Source organism: Rosa chinensis, chromosome 4 (genome assembly GCF_002994745.2).
Source record: "Rosa chinensis cultivar Old Blush chromosome 4, RchiOBHm-V2, whole genome shotgun sequence".
NCBI lineage: Eukaryota > Viridiplantae > Streptophyta > Magnoliopsida > Rosales > Rosaceae > Rosa > Rosa chinensis.
The window spans coordinates 39,640,094-39,657,589 of NC_037091.1; the positions used below are offsets into that span (position 1 = coordinate 39,640,094).

At 39.7% G+C, this 17,496-nt stretch overlaps 2 protein-coding genes and 1 pseudogene across 2 annotated transcripts; 2 read left to right on the forward strand and 1 right to left on the reverse strand.

Moving 5' to 3' along the window:
- The first annotated feature begins 2,495 nt into the window (after nucleotides 1–2,495).
- Nucleotides 2,496–6,204, forward strand: LOC112199287 (annotated as a pseudogene).
- Nucleotides 6,205–10,584: 4,380 nt separating this feature from the next.
- On the forward strand, nucleotides 10,585–13,835 carry LOC121052848. Its single transcript, XM_040518749.1, has 3 exons — nucleotides 10,585–10,855; nucleotides 11,213–11,585; nucleotides 13,687–13,835. The coding sequence occupies exons 2-3, from the start codon at nucleotides 11,273–11,275 to the stop codon at nucleotides 13,833–13,835; spliced, it is 462 nt and encodes a 153-aa protein (XP_040374683.1). The 5' UTR covers nucleotides 10,585–10,855; nucleotides 11,213–11,272.
- Nucleotides 13,836–16,368: 2,533 nt separating this feature from the next.
- Nucleotides 16,369–17,370, reverse strand: LOC112199288 (putative ubiquitin-conjugating enzyme E2 39). The gene has a single exon (XM_024340323.1). It carries the CDS (start codon nucleotides 17,368–17,370, stop codon nucleotides 16,369–16,371), a length of 1,002 nt encoding a protein of 333 aa, XP_024196091.1.
- Nucleotides 17,371–17,496: the final 126 nt, after the last annotated feature.

Below are 17,496 nucleotides of genomic sequence, written 5' to 3' on the forward strand. Positions count from 1 at the left end.
ACATGGATTGTAAGCGAAGAGCCTCTGAATTATATTCAGCAACAGACTTGAAGTCAGCAAAGCGCAGATTGTTCCATTGAACCTTCAAGTCAAGGAGGAGGGAATCTTGGACATTGCCAAAGCGCTCTTCTAGCGCTACCCATAGCTCTCTTGCATCCTTGATCGACATATACTTCAATCTGAGTGCCTTGTCCATATGGCGTCGCATCAAGATAACTGCTTGAGCATGCTTTATAGATGTTCGGTTGAACACAAGATCCGGGTTAGGTGTCTGGATTATGGGTAATATTCCCTTGGAAGTGAGATGATTCTCAACATCGGTTACCCAACTGTGGTAATCCGAGCCTGTTGAGTCAAGCATGGGAAAGTCGAGTCTAGGTTCATTTGACATCCTGAAAATAAGAAGAGAAAATATATTAGTTTCGGAGTTAAACTTCCACGAAAACTAAAATAATGAGATTTCCGAGCTATGCTACCAAGAAATCAATTTCCAAGAATCTCTTTTGGATTAGACCAAACAATAATGTTTTAATATGGTCACAATTTGATGCTTACGGACTCTCTTAGTCCAAGCATTGTGAATGCTCGTAGTTCACATGAACACTCTTAGTTCGTTTAATTATGAACACTCTTAGTTCATACGAACACTCTTAGTTCGTTAAGCGTGAATCCCCACAATTCCGCTTTGTTAAATATCAAAATCATTTGGCAACATATATTCCAATATTTGCAAAAAATAAAAGGAATTTAAATACAAGAAAGCAGCAACCTTAATTATAAAAACTTACGTGATTTGGCTTTAGGACACGCGCATGTTGGAGCAGGCGTGTTTTTTTTTTCTCTCTCTGGGCTTTCCTCCTTTTTTTTTTCTGGCCGGCCGGGTCCCCACTCTTTTTCTTCTTTTTTTTTCTTTCTTTTTTTTACTTTGGCCGGGTCCCTTCTCTTTTTCTTTCGGTCTTCCTCTTTTTTTTTTCGCGACTTCTTTCTTCCTCTGGTTCTTCTCCCTGCAGTTCGCCGGTGTGCAGAGGGGGCTGGTGCGCGGGCTATGCGGAGGGAGGCTGATTGGAGGCCTGGGCTGCTGCTGTAGTTCGACGTGCTGGTGCTGCTGCATATCGCGGCCTGGGCTGCTGGAACGTGTTGGTGCTGCTGCAGATCGCAGCCTGGTGTGGGCAGGGGGGCTGCAAGCTTGTGGGTAAGTATGAGGGTTGCAGGCGGGTGCGCAAAGGCAGCAGTGGGTGGTGGTGTCTGGGCGCGGGGGCGCTAGGGAGGGGGCCGGCCGGGCGGGGCTGCTGGGTTTGCAGGTACTGCTGGAGAGGTTCGGCCGGTGAGGTGAGGCGAGGTGAGGCCGGCCGGTGAGGTGAGTCTGAGGCCGGAGAGATTTTTTTTTGTTTTGTTTTGGGTTGGCGGCAGAGAAGAAAAAGGTTTTTTTCTTGTAGGGTTTTTTTCTTTTTCTAAAGCTAGGGTTAGAACTCGTGCTGATAACGTGTTGTAGGAGAATAGAATTGTCTGTTTATTATTGATAATAGGAGCCCTTATATAGGGAGTTACAAGGTATACAAAAGATAAGAGAATCCGAATACAATTGAATACCTATAATACTTTCCTATTACAATCTTAAACCCTAGTTTGTAGAGGCACACTATGTCGACATCCTTCAACATTTATTTCATTAAAATAGGGTATAGTTGGAAAATAATAAAAATTTGTCTAGTATTGGATACAATGGAATGGGAAATTCTAGTATATATAGTGGTGGGTATCTCATATCCACATTTACAAAAGTGAGAACAAATTTTGTTGTCAAAGATGTAATTTGAGTCATACTTTGTGTAATCTTAGTTCTAATAATGGTAATTACACCTCTTACGACATTTTACAAGTTTTTGAACAAATTCGTTGTCAATGTTGTAATCTTAGTTCTAATAATGGTAACTACACCTCTTACGACATTTTTACAAGATTTTGAACAAATTCGTTGTCAATGTTGTAATTTTTGTTTAAGTATATGTAAATAGTGTAAATGAATATGGTAACTTTTGTTCTCAATGTTGTAATTTTGGTTCAAATACTAGTAAATTTTTGTTCAAATAGTTGTAAATGAGGGTATCTCATACCCACCAGTATACTAGCTTGTCTCACAATGGAATATTTACTGAATACGTTTAACAGGTTTATATAGGTCGTTGGCTCCTGTATGGGATTAATCCAACTCAGATTTGGGTGAACTCGTGAATAGTATTAGCATCTTTTGTAGAACTCCTGCCTTTGCCTTCATGTACAATTGCTAATCCTTATTCCAGCTTTTGGTTGGCTCACCTTCATCTTCTGGTGTATCTTTTTCTGTAACCGTTGTGGACCTGTGAGTTGTGACCAAGTCATATCATTGCTTGAAATCTCTCTTATGACAAAGACCTGATCACCATGACTAGTCGAAAGAGTACCTCAGAAGATTGCATCATGGTATAGTTGAACGGCTTATTCATGCCTTTCACAAGATGAAGGAGCTGATCACCAGGAATGGCCACTCCACCGAGCACGAAGACATGGACCAAATCCTAGCACTGGTAATTTCAGATAGATTAGCATTCTTTTTCTTCCTTTTCTCTGTGTTTAATTTGCTAAATGTACCATAGGTAAAAATCTCAGCTGTAGTTTGGACTTCCGAATAATTACCGACTTCAACACCTTTCTTTTGTTAGTAAAGAAAATTTTCAATTCAAGATTTATTCTTTTGTAGTTTTGTTGCATACTTCAGTCTATGCACAGTACACCACGTCGGTTACTTGTATTAAAAGAATGCACAAGACGACACGATCTGTTAACAAGATCACTCTACACCATAACAAACTGTTCTTGATAAAAACCAAACTGACATAGGTTTCATCACCCAAAAAATCCAGTCAACTCTCATCTTCAACCTCCTTCTCTGAATCTCGGTCACTCAGTCTCAACCATCTCAGACCTTCCCAACCCTCCCTATGATCTCACCATCCTCTGCGCCTCCGGTTTCACCAAAAAGTACGTCGTCAAAGAAGCCTCAAGTTCCTCAACATTTCCTCCTATCTTCTCAAGTCTCTGGCCTTAGCCGGCTGCAACCCCACTAAGCTCTCCCAAACCCTCAACTGGGCCACCGCCCCAAACCCACCTCCTTCCATTCCTATCCTCACCGCCGACACCACCGACCCTCCGTTCCTCCGCCGCCTCTGCTCCCAAACCCGCCTCATCCTCAACTGCGTGGGCCCCTTCCGCCTCTACGGCGACCCCGTCGTTGGCGCGTGCGTTGAGATCGGCTGTGATTATCTCGACTTATCCGGAGAGCCGGAGTTCATGGATAGGATGGAGGCCAGCTATTTAGATAAGGCGGCGGAGAAGGGCTCGTTGGTCATTTTGGCTTGTGGGTTTGACTTTGTTCCAGCGGAGTTTGGGTTGATGTTCAACTCGAGGCAATGGGTGGGGGCGGCGGTGCCAAATAGGGTAGAGGCTTATCTGAGCTTGGAGTCTGAGAAGAGAAGTGTTGGGAAGTGGGAACTTCGAGATGTTTGAGTCACCGGTGTTAACAACTAGCAAAATAACAACACACACGGATTTACTGTAGTTAAAAGCCACAGATATCCGTGCAAAATACAAATACTAACAGAAATCCGTGTGAAATGAGCATAATTGGGCCCACAATAATTTATACAATAACAATATCAACGGAAATCCGTGTGCATAAACAATAATTTAAAAGTTGGTTTTCACTTGCTTTCTTTAAGAAAATATTCCTCTTATTATAGTATTACATTTGTAGTAGAAGCTTAAAGAGGATTTTCACCAGCTAGGTGGGGTGTGGTTGCAAAGTTGCAATGCCATAACCATTCTATTGTGATTCCATCCTCGGCCATCAATGATGTGTATCAACATGAAATGCTTCAAATTGTTCTAGATTCGCAGCTGAACTAAAAGTGTTAGTTTCACCTACCATTATCTAGTTTGATGGTTATGTTTTTGTCTACTTTGAGTTAGTCCTCAAAGCATTTTGATGTATGTTCATTCTTGGACAAGGATTATGTTGTTAAAGGGGGAAAATCTTTGTGATATTTCACCATCAACAACAATGTATACTAGGAATGTAAAGAACATCTTGCTATGAATATAAAGTTTATTCATTTCGATTGAGTTGTGGATTTGTTCACTTGATTGTAATTATTTGAAGTATATTTATTGTACAGAAATAAAAGTATTATTATGTTCGGGTTACAAATTAATTAGCAGAAATATTTTTTTTAAAAATGCTGTCACTATTACACATAGAAATCAGTGAGAGTTACGGTACATGGATCTCACACAGAAATCCGTGTCAATAAGGTTATAGGTTTTGACACAGAAATCCGTGTGAAACACAATTTGGCACAGAAATTCGTGTAAAATAGAGTTTATACATTTGCTACAGAAATCCATGTGAAATAGAGTTGTTCACATGAACTGTGTTCCATTACGGTAATTTATATTTATGGAAAGATTCTGAGGCCCACGTCTAAAATTCACACGGACAATATAATCTGTGTGAGATGAGCATTACCCCCCTCCAAACCACACGGTAACTCAATCTGTGCGTGTACTGTGAGTAAAAGCTATCACACAATAAAATCCGTGTGAGAAAGTCTTATTACCCACAGATTAAAATCTGTGGGTAATTGTTGTTTTGCTAGTAGTGGTTCGGTGTGGCTAATGCGGATAAGTTGATGGAGCTCCAGCGGTCCAGACCTAAAAAGCCGAGGCCGGAGGTAATGAGTTTGATTAAATTTCGAGACTTTTTGGATTTGTTGATTGCTTGATTGGTTTGGTTGTTTAAAGTTGTAAACTTTGCTGCTATGTTCTGTTTTTGGGATAGTAATGTAGGGGAGAACAGAAATGAAATGTTATACTAGCTAGCTCAATTTATGTTATACTAGTCACAATTTAGGTGCTGTTAATTAGAAAACAATGACAAATGAAGCTTGTGGTTCTTTGTATTTTGTTGTATCTTCCTTCAAATTTCTTACTCCGGTAATCAATTGTTTGCTTATTGATAGTGTAGTACTGTAATTCTATTTTACACTGTAATTTTAATCCTTTTGTTGTAACTAGCCAATAAAAATTTAAGCTTGCTTTTCTAGCTTATTGTAAGTTTCTTTGAATTTTTAAGTTTTCTCAGAAGCTAGAAGTACAATGGTATCCAAGACAAATGTTATTTCCTTACTCAGCTAGCCAGAGAGGGTTTACTTGTTCATTTTGTAGTTCTATATGCTGCACGATATAGGGGATTCGTAGTTTATAGACTAATACCTTGGAGTTCTCCTTCAAATATTTGCAGCTATAGACACTAAGAAATGTAGCGTTTTTGGTTTGAGCACAAAGGAAGATTAGTATCTTAATGGGCAGGGGAGTTCAATGGGTTAATCTTTATTTACTTTTCTTTTTGCAGATTCCTGGTCCTCCTCTCCTAAAGGACCAACTATTGAACACCAGAAAAGGATTGGTCTTTGGGCTGTGAAGCTACCTTCAGCAGATGCTATAGTCGTGCGAAGAACACTTGGAGCTCTGACCGAAAATCCCGGCGGTCTTGCAGGGAGGAATGAGAGTGATGAACACATTTAAAAAAGAGAAGCCTTCTGGTCATCCGTGAAGCTAGCTCATTTCGAGGTGAAGATAGGCACCGAGTCTCTCTTGGGCATTTTTCGGATCATGACAGTTGGAATCTTTATTGGGCTCCTGAGTCAGTTTTCCGTTGGGAGGTGGCTTCTCTTAAAGTTTCTCTCATTTTTCAGTGTTGGATGGTTCAGGAATCAGGGTCCCTCCGATGAGGAGGTGAGAAGTGCTTCTTTTAAGAAGTGGTTTGTTGGACATGGTTTCAGCGACAGGAGTCTTGCTTCTCAGGAAAACAAAAATCCTGATATGGAAATAGTAACAAGAGTTATGGGACCTGAAATTGGCTACTATAATTCTACTTCAGTGTGCACTTACTGTTCTGAGCCAACGCGACAATCTTCCAAAGGGAGGAGTTTGTATTTGGCCCAACTGATCTCCAAGAAAGGCTACAAGAAAATGGAGTTACTTTTGATGTTATTTCGAAGAATGCTATTTCTCATTAACAGGTACATACTATCTGAGAAAATAAATCTATGGTTGAACTACCTATGAAACAGTAACTTATAATAAAAGAGTGGTTATTTTGCTTTCTTATTACAGTTTTGGTTGCCTGATAAGAGTGCTTAAAAACTTGATGAGATTACAGTTCAATCAACATTTGATTGCATATTTGTTTCTAATCTGATCTTAGTACTGGAGTCCATCTGTATATGAAGATGGGTTCAGAAAAGGAAGGTTTAACTAACTTGAAACTCTTTCCATGCATGTCTCAATGAAAGCAGTGAGTCTCTTTGTAGAACTACCAGTATCTCCTACTGTCAGTCTAGTAGGGATGGCAAAAATCCCCAACGGGGCGGAGCTCCATTGGATACCCGCCCCTAATGGGGGGATAATTTGGGGACAAATGGGGAATGGGATGGGGATCCCCAATCCCCACTATCTAAGATTGGGGATGGGGCGGGGATGGTATTGTCATCCCCATTCCCAAACCCGCCCCAATAATATATACATATATTTAACTTATATATATTTTAATTTATTTTTTATAATATAAATCACAAATATATACATTTACTACTTTATTTTAATAGCTACAGTTTTACTTTAATGATGTTTTGACTTTTGCACTCACTGAATTATGATTTATGAATTTAATCATATTTTAAATTTATTTGTTATAGATTTTGATTTTAAAAAAGACAATATGAGAAAAAATTATTTTATTTATTAAATTTTTATTAGGGATTTGGGGAGGGTTTGGAGGCTTAGTCCCCAATGGGGATGGGGACGGGGAATCCCCAACATATTTTTATTGGGGATTGGGGCGGAGATGGGGGTAGAAAATGACCCTAGGGATGGGGATGGTATTGTGATCCCCATCCCCAACCCGCCCCATTGTCATCCCTGCAGTCTAGCCTCTTCTTTAATGTGTAGTGCTTGCAATCTCAATGTGTCATTTCCCATAATCTCCTTGACCCTCTCTGCAATATCCTCTGCTTCCACCACCATCTCCTCCTCACCCCAACCCCTACTCTTAACCCACACTTCCTGCCCAATTCTCTGCACTAAGTTGGCATTGATTTTCTGGTCCCCATGTTGCGGCCATGCTAATATGCGCACACCGTTCCACAGATCCAGTTGGTTGATCATCTAGCCATGCTAATATGAATGATACATGTTCCTTTATACAACCATAATCGCATTGTGAAGCTTGTGGACTCATGTTTGTTCTCATATGAGAAGTTATCTTTCTCCATCGAAGATGAAATAAGCATCATATATAGGGAGAGCACTAATTTAAATTTAGGGCTAATTATTGTTTAGTACCCTGTGATTTTAGTCCAATATCAATTCAGTCCATCGACTTTCAATTTCATCAAAACACCCCTGCAATATCATTGTCTCGTCCAATAGGTCCCTCCGTCGGGATTCCGTCAATTTCAGCCGTTAACTGCTGACGTGGCAGTCCAACTCAGCAAAAGTGAGACTCACATGAAAGTCAAATACCGAAAATGACCCTGGCCAACCAGATATGCAAAAATCCAAAATAAACCCCAAATTTTGAGGTTAGGGAGATTCGAACCCACACCACAATGCATGCAAAGTAAAACCCCAACCACCATGCCACTTGCACGACATTAATAAATATCAAACAACATAATATATATATACCCAACAAAATCTGGGAAAATCAAAATAAACCCCAAATTTTGGGGTCAGTGAGAATCGAACCCAGACCACAATGCATGCATAGCAAAGCCCCAACTACCATACCACTTACACGACATTGATATATGTCAAACAACATAATATATATCTGTATATGTCCACAAAATTTGGGATTTATTTTATATATTATGTCAACATAATATATATATATATATATATTATATTATAATATATTAATTATATAATATATTATAATATAATATAATATTAATATAATATATATATTATATATTAATTATATAATATATTATAATATAATATAATATTAATATAATATATATATATATATATTATGTTGTTTAACATATATTAATGTCGTGTAAGTGGCTTGGTGGTTGAGGCTTTGCTTTGCATGCATAGTGGTCTGGGTTCGAATCTCACTAACCCCAAAATTTGGGGTTTATTTTGATTTTCCCAGATTTTTTTGGATATATATATATATATATATATATATATATATATATATATATATATATATTATGTTGTTTGATATATATTAATGTCGTGCAAGTGGCATGGTGGTTGGGGATTGGCTTTGCATGCATAGTGGTCTGGGTTTGAATCTCCCTAACCCCAAAATTTGGGGTTTATTTTGGATATTTCCATATCTGGTTGGGTATACAGATATATATTATGTTGTTTGACATATATCAATGTTGTGCAAGTGGCATGGTGGTTGGGGCTTGGCTTTGCATGCATTGTGGTCTGGGTTCGAATCTCTCTAATCTCAAAATTTGGGGTTTATTTTGGATTTTTCCATATCTGATTGGCTAGGGTCATTTTCGGTATTTGACTTTCATGTGGGTCCCACTTTTGCTGAGTTGGACTGCCACGTCAGCAGTTAACGGCTGAAATTGACGGAATCCCGACGGAGGGACCTATTGGACGAGAAAATAATATTGCAGGGGTGTTTTTGATGAAATTGAAAGTCGAGGGACTGAATTGATGTTGGACTAAAACCACAGGGTACTAAACAGTAATTAGCCCTTAAATTTATGTGCTCTAGAATGCAGAGGAATGATTTAGAAGTTTGTTGATCATCTATAAGTTTCCCGCATGCAATTTGAAATATTGGAGGAAGTTATAAAGTATTATTTCATTCAATAAGCATTGATGTTATTGCAATGTACGTATTGGCACTAGGGCTGGCCTGGCGAACCGTAAAACCGAAGGAACAGCACCAAAAAACCCGGTTCGGTTCGGTTTTAGAGCATATGTATTTGCATTTTTCTCGGTTCGGTTCCTGATGAAGTGTTATCGGTTCGGTTTCGGTTCTTGTTTTTAAAATCCCTTTGGAACTGAAATACACGTGTCAGTGTATAAGTGGATATTAGAGCCGAGCTTATTTCTGTAAAATAGACTCATTCTCATTTGATCCGGCGCCAAAATCTGATATGTCTAATTCCTATCCATTCGATCAAAACCCTAACATTTCTTTAGTTATCTAGTCTCTAACCCTCTATCGCAGTATCGCTCAGAGCCTCAGATGCTCACTGCCTCACTCTCTGCCTCACTCCATTCTCTAACCCAGACGAGCAAGACGATCGAAAGATTCAAAACCCAGACGAGCAAGACGATCGCACTCAAAGATCGGACGATTTCCCATTCGCCCCGACGAGCAAGACCATTGCGTCTTCGATTTGTGTTAGCCATTTGCGATTTGGTTGATGCAATCTGGACCCCATTCTTCGACCACCATCAATGTAAGTCTGGACCCCAGTCTCATGCTTTTCTTTCACTCCCTCTCTTCTCCTTCTCCTTCATCTTCTTCTTCTTCTTCTTCTCTCTTCAAGTTTCAGTCTTTCAATTATTTTCCATAGCCGTTGACTTCAGGCGTTTGACTATTGATGACAACTTCAGCCGTCTTCTTGAAGTCTGAGGTCGACCCGGAAAGCAGGTGCAGGCGTGCAGCTATCGGAGTCCAGAAAGCAGGTGCAGGTGCTGGCTCTGCCTCTAAAGATTTGTGGTATAAAAATTCAAACTTTGTTCTTGTTTGTTTCAAACTTTCAATTTTTGATGGTTTTTGCTTACTCGGTTTTGTTTACTTGATGCGATTTGGAATCCTATGTGGTTAATTTGGCAACCCATTTATTCGATTTGATTAGGCAATTACTTGGTCATGGTTGGTACTTTGATAATTCACAAAGATCATATAACAATTGTGGTGGGTAGGGATGTAATATGATATGCATTTGGGGGATGTGCATCACGAGCTGGAAATCATGAGGGAATCATGAGGAAAAACACCAGTTAGCTTGCATCAAATCAAATTAGAATCAAAAACCACTTTGAGGAGTATCAATTACTTTTTATGTAAATAGAATTATGAACTTATATGCTATGCATCAGATGTATTCAAACACCCACTTATGGAAAAACACCAAGCCTTTGAAAGACACACTGCATTATTGCTTTCTCTCGAGGCAGCTTGTCATTTATCATCACAAAGTTCACTTGGTTTATGAACCAGAAATAACCACATCTCACATTTTATTTGTTTAGTATTTTGGGATGTGGAAGACTCCCATTGTTTTGATTAAACGTAGGGCATAGGCTATAGCCCATTACTGTGGGTGCTTAACTTCCTTAATTACATAGCATCTTTGATCACTCTGTGAAGGGTTCCATGTTCTTTGTTGGGTAAATGAGCAACTAATGCGATAAGAAGATGTGAATGGATTACCTAACAATGAAGGTAGGGTTTTTTTTTTTTGCATAAGTTAGAAACCTGATAGATCACAGAGTGGATTTTATTTTCAAACTTTGATAAAATTGTTTGCATTTTTCTAACATTAGATTTGCATAAGTTAGAAAAACTTGATAATTGATGGAGAATGAGTAAGGAATTTTGCATAAATTGATTGCTACCTGACATGTGAATATAGAAGAACCTAATCTGTTTTTTTTTTTTTAGATTCTGTGCAGCCAAAACTCTGAGGCACTTGACTTTCATTCTTCTGCCATGGCTTCAACAAGAAGAAGCATGTACGTAGAGCAGTAAACCCAGTTTTTACAGGTAGTTTTCTCTCTATCCATTTCTGGTCTTCTCAAATTGTATATGATTTGATATTCATTTTCTGTGGGATTGATTGGACTGTGCGGGATTGATGGTTTGAGAATTGCGAACTGGGCATTTTTGTATTTACTATGCATTTGAGGTGAACTGGTAAATGGGTTTTCTTTTGAGTAATCTGTTGCGGTATAGATTATAGAAGAACCTACTGCTACTATATGACTGCTACTACTGCTAGTGCTCTGTTGCTGTTTTGCACAGTTTTGTGCTTTGTTAACTGTTAATGAAAAAAAGATATTTGCATCTGTTTTGAGGCTAGGAAATATTGCTAAACAAAATTGCTTGTCGTCTTCATTTTAGGCCTGGGAATATTGAGCTTGTACATATGCTTACAGCTTGCTGCCTTTGAGATCTACTTCCATGTCCGCAACATCTGCTAGCTCCTCTAACCCATCTGCTTCCAGTGACGAACCATCCGCTAGCAATGACATTGTGCTTGTAAGCAACAACCCCGCGGCAGAACAAGTAGCAGTTGCTCCAAAACCGACCAAAGCAACCAAAGCAACCAGAGCTTCTACTGCTCGGAGCTCTGTTGACAAGAGAAAAAGAGGAGAGAAGAAGAAAGGCAAGCAGAGGTCGGACGTATGGGATCACTTCACGAAGGAGGATCATCCTTTAATTGAGACTATCGATGGAGTGGAGAAAGTGGTTGGCCATACTAAGAGAGCTCAATGTAAGTACTGTCCGACTCATTTGGCATGCAATTCATATGAAAATGGTACATCTTCTCTTAGGAAACACATTGAGATAGTGTGTAAGGGATACCCTGGTAGAGTTAATGTAGAATCCGGCCAACAGGTTTTGACTAGTGATGGTAGAAGAGGTGGGAGTACTTTGGTTAGTGTGAATTGGTCACAAGATAATTGTGTGGAAGCTGCAACTCATATGATAGTTGTCGATGAACTTGCATTTAGTTTCATTGAAAAACCGGGTTTTAGGTATTTTTGCAGTGTTGCTGTGCCCTTGTTTAAAGTTCCATGTAGGAAAGTCATAGTAAAAACCTTTCTAGGCATGTATGATGCCAAGAAGGAGGAGTTGAGGAGGGAATTGAAGTCTCACTGTGTGTGTTTGACAACAGACACTTGGACTTCTTGCCAGAATATAAACTACATGGTAATTACTGCCCATTTTATTGATCGGGGATGGCATATGCACAAAAGAGTGCTTGCTTTTTGTGTGGTTCCAAACCACCTTGGTGTAACCATAGGAAAAATCTTGGAGAAGTGTTTGATTGATTGGTCAATAGATAAGGTTTTAACAATTTCTGTTGACAATGCCTCTGCCAATAAGCATGCCATTGATTACCTTAGGAAAAAAATGTGCAATTGGGACACAAAACCAATTTGTGGAGGTAAGTTTATGCATGTGAGATGTTTGGCTCACATTGTAAACCTAATTGTGAGGAGTGGACTGAATATGATGGAGAGGTCAGTAGCTAGCATAAGGAATGCTGTGAGATACGTTAGAAGTTCGGGTGCAAGGTTGGATGAATTTAAAAGCTGTGTAAGGCAGGAGAAAGTTGAATGCAATAAAATTTGCATCTTAGATGTTCCAACAAGCTGGAATTCCAACTTTCTTATGTTGGACACAGCTTTGGAGTTAAAAAAGGCATTTGAAAGATTGAAGGATGAGGAGGATTCAAGGTATAAAAAGTACTTTGATGAAAATGAGGAAGATGAAGATGATGATGAAACTGAAAATCAGAGTACGAAGAATGTGCCTGTAAAAAGGGTAGGGCCACCAAGTGATGCAGATTGGGACAATGCAGCAATTTTTGTGAAGTTCTTGAAAGTCTTCTACGATGTGACCCTTAATGTTAGTGCTTCACTTACCCCCACTGCACACAAGGCATTCCATGATATTGTTACTATTGAAGCAGAGCTTGAAGATCTCAGTTCTATTGGGGTAGGGCCTGATTCAAGTGAAGCAGACAACGTCTTGTACAACATGGCAGTCAAGATGAAGGCCAAATATTCCAAGTATTTTGGGAACTTAGATGACCTGAACCAAACTCTTCCTAGTTGCTTTGGTCTTAGATCCTAGGTATAAATTGAGGAACATTAGTTGGTTGTGTGATACAATGTTGAATTTGTGTGATTGGGAGATCAAGAAGAAATGTGATGACGTAAAGCAGCTTGTGGTAGACTTGTGTGACTTGTATGGGCAGTCTAATGGTTCACATAGTGGACAGACCAAGACCAAGGGTAAAGATCCAAGTACTAGTGCAACAGGTACTAGTAAGACTAGAAGCAAAGCAAAGATTCTTAGTGGGAAGAGGGCTGTTATGCAAGAAGACTGGAATAGGCAGCTTGAACAGAATAACGATGTTGTGGTGGGACATGAAGTTGATAGATATTTGCTGGACCCTATAGAAAAACCGGCTGAAAATGATGATTGGAAGATTTTGGATTGGTGGAAGCTGAATGGAGGTAAATATCCCAACTTGCAATCATTGGCTAGAGATATATTAGCCATACAAGTGTCAACAGTTGCGAGTGAGTCAAGTTTTAGCACTGGGAGAAGGGTAATAGATCCATACAGAAGCTCTTTAAATCCAAAAACAGTTGAAAAATTGATATGCCTACAAAATTAGTTGAAGGCTGATGCTATTATGGGGTTGGAGTACATTCCAACTATGGAGGAAATGGAGTCATACGAACAGATTGAAGCTGGTATGTATTTTTGATGTTTTTAGTTTACTGTTTTTGAAATTGGTACAACAACTTTGGGCAATTTATATGAGATTGACTGTTTTGAGTTTTGACATCATGCAGACCATGAAAAAGAGGATAGAGAGAAAGCTGAGAAGGCCAAGAACGTTATTGCTGCTGCATCTGCATCTGCCCCAAGTGGCAAAACAACTAAGAGTTCTGAGGCTTCAGCTTCTGCCCCTACAACCAAGAAGAAAAGGCATAAAAAATGATGCAATTCATCAACAATCAAGGATGCATAAAGGTCTGAACATTTTTGCTTCATTTGAAGTTCATTTTTTTTTTTTAAAGTATCCTAATATAGCTACACATAGATTCCCGACTTGGTTTCTAATATAGCTATTTTCCAAAGTCTTAGCTGTACATCATTACCCTGACTTGGTTTCTAAATTTAATGTCTTAAACTGTGAGGAGTGCCTAATCATCTCTTATAGTGTATACTGAGTTTCAAAAGGGTCTTCTGAGTTCTGAGCTACATTAGTTTTGTTTGCATGCGCTTTGTTCTGTTATAAGAATCTGTGTGTAGCTCTGTTTTCATTGAACACTAATGAACGCAGATTTGTTATTTTGTATGCAGATTTGGTATTGAATATGGAAGGCTGGAAGCCTAGTTGCATTGATGAAGAGGAACTGAGGAAGCCATGCTGGAAATGTTTGATTGTTTACAGTAATGCACTTTGATGAAATATTGAATCATTCATGAACTATTTCAATTTTAGTTGGTTTGTTTCAATTTGAGACTTGGAATTGCTCAGTATGATGTTGATTGTTGATGTTGATGTTGATTGTTGATGTTGAATGTTGATGTTGATGTTCAACTATTTCAATTTTAGTTTTGTTTCAGTAGGAGACTTTGAATTTCTAATTTGTTATGTTGATGTTGATTGTTGAATATGTAGATTGTAGATAATGTTGAGTTTTATGAGTGAATGGTATTTGCAATATTGAATCATTTGAATGTATGTATGGAAATCAGGAAAACTAGAAGCTGGAAAGGCTGAAAAACAGTTTGTCTATATGGAAAAACTGAGGAACCGAAAGTGGAACCGAACCGAATTTGGAGCCAAAAACAGAAAAACCGAGTGTGAAACCGAAAAACCTTGAAAACTGACTAGAACAGAAAAACCGAGGAACCGACCCGAGAATGGTCGGTTCGGTTCTATTTCGGTTCTTGATACAAAAATCACCATACCCGAACTGATTATCTCTTCTCGGTTCCGGTTCCGGGTTCTGATTTTAAAACCGTAGAACCGACTCAGGCCAGCCCTAATTGGCACTGCAATCTCAAATATTGGAGGAAATTATAGGGTAATATTTCATTCAATGAGCATCAATGTTATTGCAAGAATTGTCGGTGAATTTAAACAACTCATGTACTGATTTGAAATTTCTTATTTTGTTCATCTTTATTTTTGTGGTCGATTAAAATCATACGACATTGTTAGGTCTATGGAATTTAACTTTTGGCTCAAGATGGAATGAACATGCATCTCTCTAGCGAAGGGTGACGTGCAAAGCGACGGTCGTCAGATCTGATCGCGTCCAGCGTTGGCCACAGTTTGGTGAGATTGTACTGGTTCTCGTTTTGTGGAGGAAAGCCTTGTGCGGTGTTGGAGGGGTTGTGAGGCACGATAGGCGGTGGTCATGTTGGTGGATTCGAGACGTTACTGAGAGGCTTCGATTGGATTTACTCTGGTCTGGGTTTCTAGGTCATACCGGAATACAGCGTCTTGGGAGGGCAGACTTCCGGCCTACTATGCAGGATTGCAAGGGAGGCGCGGCGTGAATCGTTGGCCTCTGGTGGATTGATTCTGCTGCAGCGTCAGGCTTGATCGATGTCGATGGTGGTAGAGGAAGCGGCGTAGTTGGTCAAGTCGAGGCAAGGTGGTGGGTCCGGCGATTTGTTGCACTTCCGATGCTGTGGTCCAAAGGATTGCCACCAGAGGACATGACGGCGGCGACGACAAAGGAGCAACGGTGCAGAGAGGTTCCTCCTCTGTTTGCTTGGGTTTGGGCCTGGGCTCAATCTTGGGCTGATGGGGTAGGGGCTTTCCTGCTAGACAAGACTTGTTTTGGGTTTGGGCCTACGGGCTTGGGCTCAGGTCAAGGCAATCTGGGCCCTAATCTATTAGGGTATTGAGCCTGTGTGAGGTTGGATAAACTTCTATGAGTCTTCTATGACGTTTTTAGTATCTTACTTGTACCACAATTGCGTGATTAGTAAGTGAGGGCTAATTAAATGATTTCTTTCCGTAAGAGGCGAGGTTTTTTCATTCTTGTATAGACTCGCTTAAATGTGAGCGTCCCAGAGATTTTAATGATATGCTCTGGCTTAGATAATTTAGTTCGGATTTTCTTGTCGAGTTTTGCTTATGTAAGTTATGATAGACTCTAACATTTGGTTGTTGATCTAATGAATTCAACTTCTATTTAAAAAAAAAAAAAAAAAAACGACATTGTTAGGTCAGTGATACTATTAGCTTCCTCACAATTATGTATTTAAAAAAAAAAATTTGGATGCTCACTTTCCTTTACTTATAAGAAAAAAAAACAATGGAGGCTTCATATTTCTTATAATGTGATTTTTAATTTTATACTACAAACTGTTATGGCAATTACGTCAATGCTTTGGAGGCAGATATATAGTTAATAGTAATTGAACGCAGATAAATAATACTAAAGTACGTACATCTGCATGGAGTCAGCTAAACTACTGAAGCCGCTATATATTATCAACAATCCTAATCAATCTAATTTGCCTTTGCTTGTCAATAATGACTCATCACGATCATCATCATCATCATCATTAGCCACCCATGGTAAACAAGGCAGACAAGCTAAAAAACACTTGCGCGCGTGCCATGAGAAGGGCTTCAAGGGTTTCCTCTCCACAATCAAGTCCTCCTCCACCCAATCTTCTGCAGAAAACCCATTCTTTTTAAAAGCCTGGACGAGTACTGGGTACAGCTCCTCCATCCGGTCCTTGAATGTCTCGGGAACATAGTAACGTGAATTATTTTCCGCAGTAAGGCATGCCACCTCTGTCTCATTGTTGTAGTGCCCTACAAGCACGCGCCCATTTGCATAAGCGATGTAGGCTCTCAATATGTCAGGTGCTTTACTACGAAAATGTCCAGCAATGAATCCCTCAAAATTCTTTGGAGGATTTCGGAGCAAATACACCGTCGATATGCATTTGTTTATAAAAGCAACCTCGTTGTCAGAGAGGTACTCGGCCTTGGCATTGAGAGCGAACGCCTGGATTGACACAAGAACTTGGAGAATCGTCGACTGAGATGGAACCCACCGCTCCTTACCCCAACCAATCCAGGTGTTGAGAAGGCTCAAGCAGATATGTCCGTTCACCCCTAGGTGCTCGTTCGTACTTAACCCGTGCGACCGGTAATGGACTTGAGGCGGGCGGTTCGGATAGTTAGTCGGAAACTTAATGTCAAAGAAATAGAGGCCATCGTGGTAAGGTGTGCCGGCTGCTCCGACAATCACCGCCCTCATCAGGTCGACGCGCTTCTCGTACACGCGCACATAGATTGTGTCCGGGAGACCATTCTCCAAAATTTTCCACTCACGCATGATCTTCTTGTATACAGTACTGCCACTGTTGGTGAAACAATCTCCATCTCCGCTTTTGTTGTTCTTCTTCCCCTGCCCTTGCTTTTCCTCCTTGCTGTAGTTGTGGTCTGAGTGATCGGAAACGATGTCGAATTGCTTGAAGGTTGGTTCGGTCATCGCAGGAACAATCTTTTCTTCTTCTTTTTTTTTTTTCCTTAAGATTTTGGTGATTGGAATGTGCTCTTATTTATTACCAGGAGTCTCAATTCTCATCAAGGAATCATGAGCCCATGCACAACCTAG